The 14,814-nt window shown below is 38.9% G+C and overlaps 1 protein-coding gene across 2 annotated transcripts in view; it reads left to right on the top strand.

Annotated features, from left to right (window-relative positions):
* Nucleotides 1-14,814, top strand: part of Nsd1 (nuclear receptor binding SET domain protein 1) — a 131,052-nt gene that overhangs the window by 33,367 nt on the left and 82,871 nt on the right. For both annotated transcript variants that reach the window (XM_013509737.1, XM_013509739.1), the window contains one exon: nucleotides 2,289-2,424. In XM_013509737.1, coding sequence (XP_013365191.1) covers nucleotides 2,289-2,424 — 136 coding nt within the window. The remainder of the gene's footprint in view (nucleotides 1-2,288; nucleotides 2,425-14,814) is intronic.

A 14,814-nucleotide genomic window follows, 5' to 3' on the forward strand; every position in this document is an offset into this window, starting at 1 on the left:
ATAACAGTTGGCCTTTTGTGTTGTTTTGGTGTTGTCCCATCATGCTCCACACCTGTTGAACTCAAGGTGTTTTGTACTGAGCTACATCTCTGTGCAGCCCTTTTTTTTTTTTTAATTCTGAGGCAGGGTCTCACTAAGTTGCTCACTTGCTCTTGCTGGGCCTCAAATTCTCAGTCCTCTTGCCTCAGCCACCCAGAATCCTGGGATTATAGGCATGTGTCACCATGCCTAGCTGTAGTCTATTATCCTTGATGCTCTTGTTTCCTTCTCCCTCATCTTCCTTTTCCCTAAAATAGTCCATCTTCAACATTGAATTACTATTATTTTTCAAGATTCCACTTAGGGAAAACATACTTGTCTTTCTGTGTCTGGCTTGTTTTGTTTTGTCTTCCTGTTAATGAGATTTAACTTCTGTGAATATTCAGAAGCATCCTGTGGTATTTTTTGAGATTTAACTTGTGTCAGAAAGCAGTTTTGATGTTTAATGGTAATTTATACATCATTGAATTTAGCCAAATCCTTTGATATCTTTTAATCATTATTTGAGTTATTTCAGTGAATTCATTCAACATACTTTATAAAAAAATTTTTTTTTTTTTTTTTTTTTTTGGTATTTTTTATGAGACAGGGTCTTGTTATGCAGTTCAGGCTGGCCTTCAGCTCACTTTGTAGCCCAGACTGGTCTCGAACTTGCAATGGTCCTCCTGCCTCAGCCTCCTGAATGCTGTGATTACAGGTATGCGCCACCACGCCCAGCTAGGAAGGGTTACTTTTAGTCCATGTATCCTAGGTACATTTCTTTTGACTACTGAGAGATAGCATAGTTGCAACTCCTTTGTGGTAAACGAAATAGAAAGCCTAGGCCTATGCATATTAACTCCCCTTTTTTTTTGATGGTTTAACCATTAACTTTGTTTTTTAAAATTTTAAGTATTAATGTATATTGTATGAATAAATGGGTTTCACTGTGACATTTTCATGTGTCCATAAATCTTGCTTTGTCTGCCGTCTTTTATGCTGTTGTTTCCCTCTCCTCTGTCTTCCTTTTCCCTAAAATAGTTTATCTTCAACATTGAGTTATTATTATTTTTTAAGCTTCCCCTTAGGTGGGAGAACATGTGATACTTGTCTTTCTGTGTCTGCCTTATTTTGTTTTGTCTTCCGCTTAAGGCAGAATATTTGTGCTGTTTATGGGGTGTCAAAGGCCTGGGCATAAGTTTAGAGCTGGGACAGAGGCACTTGTATTTCAGATCAGTTAGCATATTATGTTTGGAGTAACAATTTGGTCAGGGACTCTGTGTTACATAATTCCAGAGTTTTGTTCTTACTATATTTTATTTTTATTGTTGCATTTCTGGGGATTGAATGCAGGGTCATTAAGTTGAGGCCTCTCTCCCCTTTTTTTCTTTGAGACAGAGTCTCACTAGTAGCTCAGTTGCCCAGGCTTGGCTCAAACTTGTGATTCTCTTGTCTTAGCCTCACAAAGTTCTGGGATTATGCTTGTGTACCACTAACACCTTCACATACTGTATTCTGTCTGAGTGGTTCCCTTGGAGTTGTCCAGTGAAGTATTCTGGATATCCTTCTTTGTACATCCTAGGGAAAGTTGAGGTCAGTTATATTGACAGCACTAGAGCCTAGCCTGTGAGAGTGTGTAGGGTACTTTCATTAGTGCTATTATTGTTAATTAACTAATAAAAATTTCTGAAATGGATATTGATTATCACCTTAAGTATTGGTCTGTATATTGTTAAGTTTTTTTTATACACTTCACTCATGTGGTGGTCCATGGACTAGAATGAAGATACCTTTTATTTGGGGATGATTTTGTTTATTTCAGTTGTTTGTTCTTTAAGTTAGAATAGTTCACCTTTGCTGAGTGCAGTGATGCACACCTCTAATGCCAAGTAATCATGAGGTGGAGTAATCCCGGCACTTGGGAGGTTGAGGCAGGAGGATTGCTGTAAGGCCAGCTGGTCTACATAGTGAACCTCAGTCTCCCCTCTCCTGCCAAGAAAAACCCAAACATAAAACAGTTGAATTTTACTTTCATACTGCAGATAGACCAGTTATATAAAACAAATATAAATTGAGGATACCTACCATATAAAAGACTGTGCTTTGAATAATTAAGACAGTAATTTAGTCATACTTATTTTGAAACTGGCTGAGGTGTTTTTATCTTGAATAATTTATACATTGCTTTTTCAGAAGGCTAATGGGCAGATGGTAATACTGTTTCAAAAGGTTTTGATTCTTATTGACATTCTTTTTTTGTTTGTCAAAAGTGTCAACCCAAGAAAAAGTCTGCGCCATTGAAGTATGAAGTTGGAGATCTCATTTGGGCAAAATTCAAGAGACGCCCATGGTGGCCCTGCAGGATTTGCTCTGATCCGTTGATTAATACACATTCAAAAATGAAAGGTAATATTTGTAGTTGATTATACATGCTAACATACAATATGGAATTATAAACTTGCCTTTGCCTTTTAATATAATTTGTTTTTGTTATCTTGAGCAGTAATCCATTAATTCCTTTGAATGGTTAAGATTTTGTCCTAAAACTTTGTTGTATCACATAATTTAAAAATTTTCTGCCAGGCATGGTGATGTATTCCTGTAGTCCCAGCATTAGGCAGGCTGAGACAGGAAGATGGCAACAAGTTTAAGGCCAGCCTGAACTACATAGCCAAATCCTGCCTCAAACAAAAAACAAACAAAATGGGGAGTTTAGTCTTCAGTGATTCTATCTATAAATACCAGGGAAGCTTAGACTACCTTTTTTGGACACAGAGTCTCACAGTGTAGTCCAAACTGGCCTTGAACTCAGTACGTAGCCATGCTAGACTCCAATTTGAAGTGATTGTCCTGCCTTAGTCTCCTGAGTCCTGGGATTACAGGTGTGCCCCATTCATGCCCAGCCTTATGCAATATTTATATTGACTGGAATCACTTTTCATTGTATTTTTGGGTTTCTACTAGTTTTTAGATTTATATCATTTTTGGTAATTTAAAAGCCCAAGCAAGAGAAGTGGGAGAGACAGAATGGTAAGGGGATGAAAAAAGAATTCATATGTGTTATGAGCCAGGCATGGTAGCAGGGGCCTGTATTCCCAGCACTTAGGAGAAGGTGAGGCAGGAGGATCAGTATGAGTTTGAAGCCTCGGTTACATAATGAGATCTTCAAAAAACCAACCAACAAACCAAAAAACTCAGACATTCTGTCTTACTCCAGGAAAAATGGTTATCAAGAATTCACAAAACAAGTTTGGATGAGGTTGTGAGGGGAAAGAACGTTTCTACTTTGTTGGTGAGAATGTAAACTAGCACAACCGCTGTGGAAATCAGTATGGAGATTCCTCAGAAAACTAAAAGAGATTCCATTTGACCTAGCTACACTGTTTCTGCGTATCTTCCTGAAAGAGTTAGACATCTTTATTACAGTGATACATGCATTCCCAGGTTTATAACAGTACAACTTATAATAGTTAAATCTTGAAAGTAGTTGGTGTAACCATTAGCAGATGAATGGGTATGGAAATGCAACACATACATGCCATGGAGTACTATTCAGCCATAAAGAAGGGTAAATTGGAATTTGTATGAAAAGGTGTACACCTTGATATCATAATGTTAAGTGAAATAAATCAGACACCAAAGGTTAAATATCATAGAGTTTCTCTTATGTGAGAAACTTAAGCTATAAATAATTTATTAATTTTTAAATTTTTTTTTTCTTTTTGAGACAGGGTCTTACTGTGCAGTTCAGGCTGGCCTTCAGCTCACTGGGATTACAGTGCTGGGATTACAGGCCCCTGCCACCTGTACAGGCCCCTCCATGCACCACCATGCCTGACATTTTAAAAAAATTATAATTAAGTTTATTGGTACATTTTACATGGTATAAATCATTCAGGTGAAAAATAAAAGATGATAGGAAAAAGACTTTCTGTAGATGAGAAGGGGATCCAGGAAGAAGGGGAGATGGGAAGGGGATCTGGGGATGGGAGAGGGAAGGGAAGTAATAAAGCAGATCAAGATGCAATATGTACATGTACCAACTCCCAGGATGGATGTTTTCATTATGTACTGTAAATGTACACTAATAAAACCAGGCGTGGCGGTGCATGTCTGTAATCCCAGCACTTGGGAGGCTGAGGCAGGAGGATCGTTGGCGAGTTCGAGGCCAGCCTGAACTGCACAGTGAGACCCTATCTCAAAAAAAAAAAGTGAAGAAGAAAAAGATCCTAGTATCCTTTGTGGTTGGTCTGTAGAGACATTTAAATTCTATTCATAGAAAATTCTTTTATTTGTTTTTGTTTTTGTTTTTTGCGGTACCGGGGATCGAACTCACAACCTTGCGCCTGCCAGGCAGGCGCTTATGCCACTGAGCTATATCCCCAGCCCCAGAAAATTCTTTTAAATTCATCTCTGTTCTCTCTACCCCTATGAAACTCCTTACTCACTATAATGTTCTCCACATATAGTAGTTGGGTCCATGGTATTTGTTAAATACTATGTACATATTGTAGGTTGTGTGCTGTGGTAGATGGTAGAATCAAATATTGGGCAAAACAGCAATACCTCTTGCCTTCATGGGAAATTAGAATCCAATAAAAGAGATAGGGCATCAGCTAGTTAAGTCAAATAGACAATTACTTAAGTGAGAAGTCTGTCCAAAGAAAAATTTTAATGTGCAGTGAGAAATAGACCAGGGCTGAGAAGGATAGAGCCACTGAGGAGCCGTGGATCTTCACCCAAAGTAGCTCTGCCTCAGATGCTCAGGGAGCTGCTGGGAGCACCTGCATCGCTGTTGGGGGCCTGATGCTGCCTAGAGCTATGTGTGGGGCACCAGGCTCGGCCATTGCTGGTAGAACATGGAACCCTGGATGCTGTGGCGCTGCTGCCAGCACGTGGGCTGGGTGCTGGTGCTCTTCATCGCCTTTGTGGTGGCCTGGTCCTACTATACCTACATGGTGGAGCTATGCATGTGTCTTACTATGTGGCTCAGGCTAGCATTGAACTCATAGTGATCCTCCTGCCTTAGCTTCCCTCAGCTGGATTTAGGGATGTATGCCACCACGCCTGGCCCTGATTTTTCTTGTAGAATTAGCCCAATTCAGTACAATGTCATGTGAAAATCTACGTTTACAACTTTAGGAGGAGGTGGAAAGTACCTCATCAGATGACTCAGCTATGATGATGACTTGGATCATGTAAACCCAAAAAGTTGTGACAGGACAGTGAGCCAGAGCAAGATATGACAGATAGAGAAGTACAAATGAAGACCCTTGACTCAGAGGAGGAAGAAAACAGTGATGTAAATAAATTTGACTAGTTAAAAATGCTACAAAATGGTCATATATATATGAATGATCGAACTTTAGAACTAGGTTGGAAAATGTTACTAGATTCTTGCCAGGGCTGAAACCTATTGGACAGAATGCCAGTACTGTGATTCAGTGTTTAATTATTTGTAACTGATGATATGCTACAAGATGTTGTGAAATACACTAATAATACAACTAAAACATTCTATATGCACCAATAGTAATACTCAGAAATATATTCATCATGACTCCTCACTGTCTGGACAAAAGGCCTTCAGCGCAGGACTTTATCATTCTAATTGTCAGAATCTAAAGGTTTTATGGAGAAGTGACAGACGTGATGTTGAGGTTTGTAGAACAATGACACTTGAGATTTGGTTTCCTTCAAAATTGCCTAAGTTTTGATGACAAAAAGACATGCCAAAAAAGAAAAAAATGAGACATTTTGACTGCTGTTCACTCATTTGTTGAAAGGTTTATTTTGAACTGTCAAGGAGTTTATACTGTCTGAATACATTATTGGTTGTTGTAGCTTTTGGAAATATATACCAAATAAACCTTCCAAACATGGTGTACAGGTATGTGTCCTGGTAGATGCAGACATTTTACACCTTGAATTTAGAAATTTATCCTAGAACTCAGCCACCACGTGTTTATTCATGAAGTAATAAACCATATGATGTTGTGAACAGACTTGTGCCTATTTAAAAAAATCACCCAGTGTCACATTCAATAATTGGTTCACTAGTTACCCATTGATGTTATATTTGCTAAAAGAACACGAGTTAAAGCTGGGCCTGGTGGCGCACACCTGTAATCCCAGCACTCGGAAGGCTGAGGCAGGAGGGTCATTATGTGTTCGAGACCAGTCTAGGCTACAAAGTGAGCTCAAGGCCAGTTTGAACTGCATAGTGAGACCCTGTCTCAAAAACCAAAAAAAAAAAAAAAAAAAAATACAAGTTGACCAATATAGGAACTATTCACAGAACAAAGTGGGAGATTCCCTCAAAAGTGTTACACATTCACAATGGAGAAATGTATAGTACAATCTTTGGCTTTCAGAAAGACACAACACTGAAAAAAACAAGGAATGACATAACATTGACCTCTGTAGCAAAGAAAATCAAAGTATTGATACTGTCAACATCACACCATGATGATAAGATTGATAGTGAATCTTCAACCCAGATGAAGTCAGAAATGGTCACTTTTTTTTTTTTTTTGGTTTTTCTCTGGTACTGGGAACCGAACTCACGACCTTGCTCATGCCAGGCAGGCGCTTTTGCTGCTGAGCTAAATCCCCAGCCCCCTTCCCTTTTCTTTTTGAGACAGGGTCTCTCTGTGCAGTTCAGGCTGGCCTTGAGCTCACTTTGTAGCTCAGCTGGCCTCAAACTCACAAAGATTCTCCTGCCTCAGCCTCCTGAGTGCTGGGATTACAGGCGTGTGCCACCACACCCGGCTAGAAATAGTCATGTTTTACGACAATATGTAGCAACTACGATGTCACTTGAAACACAAAGTGTTGGCCAATAGTTGTGTTTTATTTAATCCTAAGCATGTCAGGCAGAAATAGTGTCATAGTTTACAAAGAAAATAAGCACAGAATATCATAGAAAGTTTTTTTGGAGGATTGGGACTGGAATTGATAAATGATCAGTTATGACAGAGGAAGAACAATATATATCTGCATAGAGAACTCAACAATTTTGGAGCAGACTGGTGAAGATAGGTGAAGCATCACAAGACCCTCCTAAGAAAACCGGAAGACCAGCATGATGTCCAGTATGGAACATACTGTTTTCATGTGTAAAGTCTGCCTTAGGTGGTGTAATAATTCAAGCAAAGGTTATTTCTGTGGTAGAGTTTTGTTTGCATTTTCATTGTAGTTCACATAGGAATTTATTTCTGTTATTTTTTAGCTTGTGTAAGCAGGTAAATAATTATTGTTGAAAATGTTTATTCTAAACACTTTACATATTTAAAATTTAATACTTTATTTTATTGATATTTTATTCTCCTGTTAAGTACACAATGTATAGTAAAACTTATAAAATTAAATAATAAATCAATAGAAATACTTCTAAAAAATAGAGAAAAAGAAATAGACCAGGGGCACCTACCTGGCATTTTGGTATAGAGGTGTTTTTTGGGCATTTTTACTAGTAAAGCTCTGGGGGGGGAGAGAGAGAGAGAGAGAGAGAGAGTGTGTGTGTGTGTGTGTGTGTGTGTGTGTGTGTGTGTGTGTTTTGAGAAAGGGTCTTGCTGTGTAGTCTAGTTTGGCCTTAAACTTCCTGTGTAACCCAGAGTGGCCTTGAATGCACAATCCTCCTGCCTCACAACCTCCTGAATACTGGGATTACAGGTGCCTGCCATTACATCTGTCTGGCTTTGTGTGTATCTGTGTGCATAGTTCTGGGGATTGTACCTAGGGCCTTGGATGCTAGGCAAGCATAGTAATCTTTGATCTGAGACTTTTAAAAATGCATTAGAGTTAACTAGGGCAAATGAGAAGATGGCTCCTGTAACAGAATCGAATATGTGGTCTGGTCCTAAGAAATAATACAGTCCAGATTTAGAGAAGGTGGCATAGTATGCAGGTAGGAAGGTAAATATCGGCCAGATCACATCTGCCTGTAAGATCTGTGCCTTTCCCTCTTCTCTTTTCTCTCCCCTCTCCTTTTTTCATTCCCTCCCCTCATCTCCAGTATTAGGAATTGAACCCAGGGCCTTTGAACTAAGCTACATTCTGAGCCATCCCCTCTTTGTGTTTTGTTTTTTAGAGACAAGATCTCACTGTGCAGTTCAGGCTGATCCTGAGCTCAGAGATCTTCCTGCCTCAGTTTCTTGAGTGCTGGGATTACAGGCGTGGGTCACCCCACCTGGCTTGATCTTAATTTTTTCTTTTTTTTTGAGACAAGGTCTCACTCTGCAGTTCAGGCTGCCCTTTAGCTCATTTTGTAACCCAGGCTGGTCTCGACTTGCAGTGATCCTCCTCCCTCAGCCTCCCGAGTGCTGGGATTACAGGCGTGCGCTGCAACGCCTGGCTTGATCTTAATTTTTAAAAGTTCACCCTGGTAGCAGTGTAGAAAATGGATTGGAGAGGACACACATAAGGGGAAGATAATTGCTGGGTGAGGTGATGCGTGTCTGTAAGCCCAGCACTTGGGAGGCTGAGGCAGGAGAATTGCAGCGAGTTAAAGAGGCCAGCCTGGACTACATAGTGAGACTTTGTCTTAAAAAACGAAACACACCAAAGGGAAAAAAAATAGTAAAAAGGAGATAATTAAAAAATCATTGTAATGATTTTAGTAAGATGAAAGTTGTGAATAGCAAAGAACTGTTTCACATGTAAAATCTGACTCAGTAATGTATTGGATTTTAGGGAATAAAGGAAAACAAGTTCCAAGATTTCTAGCTTTCCCTTTTCTATATATCGGAAAGGCTCTTAGATTTTTACCTGTATCACTGAATGATTAGTGTTATTTTTTGAGAAAACAATGAAACAGCTATAACTCAAGTGCTGTCAGTTTGTCCCTCTTAGTGAGAGTTATGGCAAAGCTTTGATGAGATTACCCTGGGACAAAATGTACAGTGAGAAGAAAAGGCAGTAGCCAACATTTGGAATTGACCTACAGTAGAGGGAGGAGATTAAGCATGGAAGAGACACCTAAGAGGTAGAAGTGGAAACCCAGAAAATACTCAGAGAATAAACAAAACCCAGTTTGGCTTAGTATTGTTTAGAGATCAGATAAAATGTCCATTAATTATAAGGAGGTAATAATCATTAGTACACTTTTTGGTGGTTTGATTATGAAAGGTGTTAGATTGGACTGCTTTGAGGTTGCAACAATTAAAGATGTATGGGGTCTAGAAAGAGTTTCGAAGATGGATTTAATGCCAGTCATGGTGGCGCACACCTGTAATCTTAGCCCTTGAGCAGTTGAGGCAGGAGGATCATCACAAGTTAAGGGCTAGCCTGGGCTACAGAGCAAGACCCTGACTCAAAAAAAAAAAAAAAAAAAAAAAAAAGATGGAATTAATGTGGATGAGAAGCACTAACTGTTGTGAAAGTAGGTTGAGGCTAAAGACAGAGGGATCAATGATGGGATCATTACGTAGGAATCCTGAGAAGGAAGGAAGTGGAAGGCATTCATACCAAAGTGAGGATTTGTCCTTAATGAGGAAGAGCACCTTTCTACTGTGAATGTTAGGAGTGGTAAAGTTTGTTGATGATTATAGGTCTGGTGTGGCGAGTCACTTGCCTTAGCCTCCCAAGAGCTAGGATTACAGGCATGAGCCTCCACGCCCAGCTTTTGGCCTATTTATTTTAAATCAAGAATGTGGTCACACCAGAGAGCAAGTGCTATACATAGTTGATGGGAAGATAAGATATTTTGTGGGGCTATAAATCATTAACCCTTACACACACACGCTAGGACTGAGCCCAGAGCTTTCACACTAAGTTACATCCCTGGCCCTTTTTAAATTTTTTGAGAAGGGTCTTGCTAAATTTTCCAGGCTGTGATGAAACTTGTGGTCCTGCTGCCTCAGCCTTCCTGAGTATTAGGATTCCAGGTGTGCACAACTCATGGCTCTAGTTTTCTTTGTTTTTGAGATAGAGCTCATGTGTAGTCCAGGGTGGCCTCAAACTTGAGATGATCCTGCTTTACCAAGTGCTAGGATTACAGGCATGCGCCACCACACCCAGCTCGTATTTTTTGAAGTATATACCTGGTGGAACTACCAGGTTTGTTTTTTTTTTTTTTTTTTTTTTTTGAGACAGGGTCTCACTATATATCCCAGGTTGGCCTCAAACTCAGTTTTGCCATCACCACTGCCTGGTGGTCAGTAAGAAATGTTGAATGATTACTGTAAAAGTAATCCTGCTCCCTAGCACATTGAAACTATGACCAGTGTTTGACTCATTCATAGCTATGTAATTTCTCAGACCTCTAAGAAAGTACAGTAGTAAAATGAACCCCCATATACCTGAGATTCAGCTGTTAACTACTTTATATCAATCATTAATTGATACCATAATAAAAATAAAACTTACAGTGTACCTGTTAATATTAATGATTATTCATGTTTGTGATTTGTTAAGATTGTCATATCTTAAAAAAAAAATAAAAATGACTGTCATATCTTAGTTAAACCAGTATTTCAAATGGTGATAGAGGATGGGGTGTGGTGGTACAGGCCTATAATCCCAGCACTCAGGCAATAGAAGAGGCAGGAGGATTATGAGTTTGAAACAGTTACATACACTGGTTCACACCCTGCCACTCCCTCTTGTATGTGCCCTCACACAAACAAAAAACATGGTAGAAGCACCTTTCTTTCCCTCCCTCCCTCCCTTTGTCAGGGGTCTTGCTCCTGCTAGGCAAACAACTTACCACTAAGTCTCAGTCCCACCCTCACTGTCTCCCTCATTTTATCAGGTACAGTACAATTAATTTTTTTTTTGTACATTTAATTTAAAATGTCAAGTGGCTAATCTATAAATCTTGTTAGGAAAACAATCTGCTGTTGCTATATTCCTTCCCTAAAAGCACTCTTAGGTAGGTCTTTTTTTTTTTTTTTTTTTTTTTTTTTTTTTTTTGTTTTTTGAGACAGGGCTTCACTATGTTGTCAGTCTGTTCTCAAACTTGCCTTCTAGCCCTGCATGTCTGAATTTGAATTCATGATTCTGCTAACTCAGGCTCCCAAATGCTGCAATTACAGGACGTACCAGTACATCTTGCTTTTTAGTTGGCTTTTTTCTTTTCTCTCTTCTGTCTTTTCTTGTCTTTTGTCTTGAGACAGGGTCTCACTATGTAGTGCAGACTGGCCTTGAACTCACTTATGTAGCCCCGGCTGGCTTTGAACTCATGGTGATCCGCCTGCTTTAGCCTCCTGAGTACTGGGATTACAGATGTGTGCCACCATACCCAGCCTTTGTTGGATCTTTTGATGCTTGCTTCAGAGTCTCAGAATTGCATTCCTTTGGATTACCATTACTTTTCACTCTAGAATTTGTGGGTTAATCATTTTTAATTCCTGCATGGAGTTCCACCTCCCACCTCAGCTCCATCATCTATTTTCCTTATGATAATTTTGGTTAGGAATTTAATGTATACAGTACATTAACAGTATATGAAAGTACATAGCTGAGCCTTATAGTATTTTGTGCTTACTTTGCCTTCACAAACACCTTTTCTTTTTTTCTTGCAGTTATCTGTGTGAGGGTAGGGGGTGTTGGACAGGAGGGCTTTTAGTACCTTATGTATGCATTTATTTATTTATTTATTTTTTGAAACAGGGTTTTGCTGTGCAGTTCAAGCTGGCCTTGAACTCACTTTGTAGCTCAGGCTGGCCTCAAGCTTGCAGTGATCCTCCTGCCTCAGCCTCCCAAGTGCTGGGATTACAGGTGTGCACCACTGTTCCCTGCCTTCTATGTATTTATTACTAGTTCAGAGTAAAACAGTGCTAGTGTATATTTTCCACATGATTTGATATATCTGATGATTTGTCATTTTCTTTCTTTCTTTTTTTTTTTTTTGGTTTTTGGTTTTTGGTTTTTCTCTGGTACCGGGAACCAAACTCATGACCTTGCGCTTGCCAGGCAGGCGCTTTTGCCGCTGAGCTAAATTCCCCAGCCCCTGTCATTTTCTTTTTTGTTGTTTTTTTGATTTATCATTTTCATCATCTTGAGAAAGTCTTACCCCAGAGCCTTAAGTACTCTTGCAGTATATACTAGCTATCTTTTATGTCTGGTAAACAACTATGACTTTGAGAATTTTCTTCAAATCTCTTATATAAGATTCTTAGCCAGATGTGATGTTGCACACTTCTTATGCCAGCACCTGGGAGGCTGAGGCAGGAAGATCCTTGTGAGTTTGAGGCCAGCTTGGACTAAATAGAGAGTTCAAGGCCAGCTGAACTATATTGTGAGATCCTGTCTCTAAAAAAAAAAACCCAAAAAACAAAAAAAACCCTTTTCTTTGGTTTTGCCTTATTTGAATATAAAGCAAATCTCGTAATACTTTCATTTGGAATATAGAGCAAATCTCATAACACTTTCCTGAGAAATAGAGTATTTGAAACATTGTGGTATCTAAATGTATCTTTATTTTCTTACTATATATTTGATAGTTTGGCTGATACTAGGTTGGAAGTCATTTTTGCTTAGAATTTTGCAATTTTTTCTCCATTTTCTATTTTCCAGAGTTGCCTGAGTTTGTTATGTTCTGATTCCTAATTTTTTTTGGAGACAGTCTTAGTTGAATGTGCTGTGTTGACAGACTGACCTCAAATATGTGATCTTTCTGTCTCAGCTTCTCCAGTACTGTAGTGGGATTGCAGGGTTTGCCACCACTCTTGTCTTGGGTGACTCTTGAAATTTTGTATGTGATTTTTGTCCCTGTATCTCTCTGAAAGCTTACGGTCTTGTCTGTTTGTCCCTATAATTCAGAAAGCTTTCTGTTCATGTGCATTTGTTTTTATTCATTGTACCTGGTACTTAGTGGGCCCTTTTGATTTACACATTTAGTTTCCTTTAGTATGGGACATTTACTTGAGTTACTTTGTTGACTTTATTTTCTCTTTATAAAACTCATTGAGGTGTTGATCTTGTTGTTATTAAATTTGTAATTTTTCATCCTTGGTATATCTTTGCTTCAGAAAAAAGTTTGTCGGTTTTGTCTTCAAACCCTTTTTCTTCTTCTTGGGTTGGGGAACCCAAGACAAGTTTTTAGTGTTCTGCCTTAGAGAATAGTAAGAGTTTGGCTTTTACTGTTCTGGGCTTGAACTGAGGAAATGGCTGAGTTGTTTTAGAATTTAGTTCATTCATTCTCTCATGTACAGTTACACTTCTACACTGTGCTTCTGTTGCTTAGTCTTCTGTTGTGGAGAGTAAGGCAATAATCCAGTGGTTTAGAGTATCGGAAGAAATATAGATAACCAAGCTACTTGTCAGCTTTCAGCTATCTACACTTCATCATCCCAAACTCCACAGCCACCAAGTTTTGGCAGTTTCTAGATACTTAGAGGATGCTGTTGAGATATGGTGGGTTTTTGGCCTTGTTCACTGATGACTTAGGATTTGGCATTCATGGATCTTAGTTGTCATACTTACCAGCTTCCAAAATGTAGCACAGGTAGCTAATTTACATGTAGCTTGCTATTTTCTCCTATTTTCTCTTCCTTTTAATGTTGTCTTTAAAATGTTTTTAGTGTACTGTTAGTGTGGATTAGGCAAGAAGTGAATTTATTTATTTAATTTTATTTTTTGAGACGGCATCACTATGCAGTTCTAGCTGTGTAGTTCAAACTTGTGGCGATCTTCATGCCTTAGCCTCCTGAGTGCTGGAATTACAGGTGTGCACCATCATTCCTGGCAAGAAGTGAATTTAGATGTGTTTATTGAGTTTTCCATCTTTCCTGAATTTATTTTTTTTCCTATGCTGGAGTTTGAAATCAAGGCCTTGCACATTATAAGTCATTCTACTGCTAAGTCATACTACTGCTAAGCTATCTTGAGCCCTTTTTATTTATCTAATTTTGAGATAGTGTCTTAGTAAGTTGCCCAGGCTGTCATTAAACATAGATACACACACACACACACACACACACACAAAAAAAAAAAAAAAAAAAAAAAAAAACCAAACCATAGACCTTCTTGTTGTAGCCTAAAAGGATATTTTGTACTTTATTACAGAAAAGAGTTAGTGTGACTTTATGGTACTGAAATGAACTAATATTGTATTCGAGTATACTTATTGTCCTAAAAGTTGTACCCATGACATTTTACTTCTCTGTGGCAGTTATCACTTGTCTTTCATAATCATGCTTATGACAGTCATTGACTTATACTATTTCCATTATGTGCTATTTGTTTATGCTCACTGAAATCTGATAGTCTCTCTCCTTTTTTTTTTCTTTTTTTCTTTTTCTTTGCCTTTTTGAGACAGGGTTTCACTATGCAGTTCTGAGTTCTGGCTGGCCTTGAACTCACTTTGTAGCCCAGTCTGGCCTCCAACTCACAGTGATCCTCCTGCCTCAGCCTCTTGAGTGCTGGGATTACAGGGACTCGCCACCATACCTGGCGTCTTATTTTTTGAGACCTAAAGTCACTATGTAGTCCAGGCTGACCCTGAATTTATAGCAATCCTCCTGCCTCAACCTCCTGAGTGCTGGGATTACAGGTGTGTGCCACCCCTTCTGGCTTGAATTCTCTTTTTATTCTATTTTTGAGTAAGCAGGACTATTGGTGACTTTGTCATCTAGTGGGTACTTGTTTTTAATTTTCTTTGTGTTTGATACAAGAAAACTAATTTTTCTTCTTCTAGTGACTACCTCTTCTGTGACTTTCATGTTCTCTTGGTACAGTAGTCATTTTTTTTTTCAATAGTTAGTATTGGGCTGGGGATATAGCTCAGCAGCTCAAGCTCCTGACTAGCAAGCACAAGGTCATGAGTTCAATTCCCAGTACCAAAAAAAAAAA

The sequence above is a fragment of the Chinchilla lanigera genome, unplaced genomic scaffold, assembly GCF_000276665.1.
Source record: "Chinchilla lanigera isolate Chin_1 unplaced genomic scaffold, ChiLan1.0 scaffold00007, whole genome shotgun sequence".
NCBI classification, from domain to species: domain Eukaryota; kingdom Metazoa; phylum Chordata; class Mammalia; order Rodentia; family Chinchillidae; genus Chinchilla; species Chinchilla lanigera.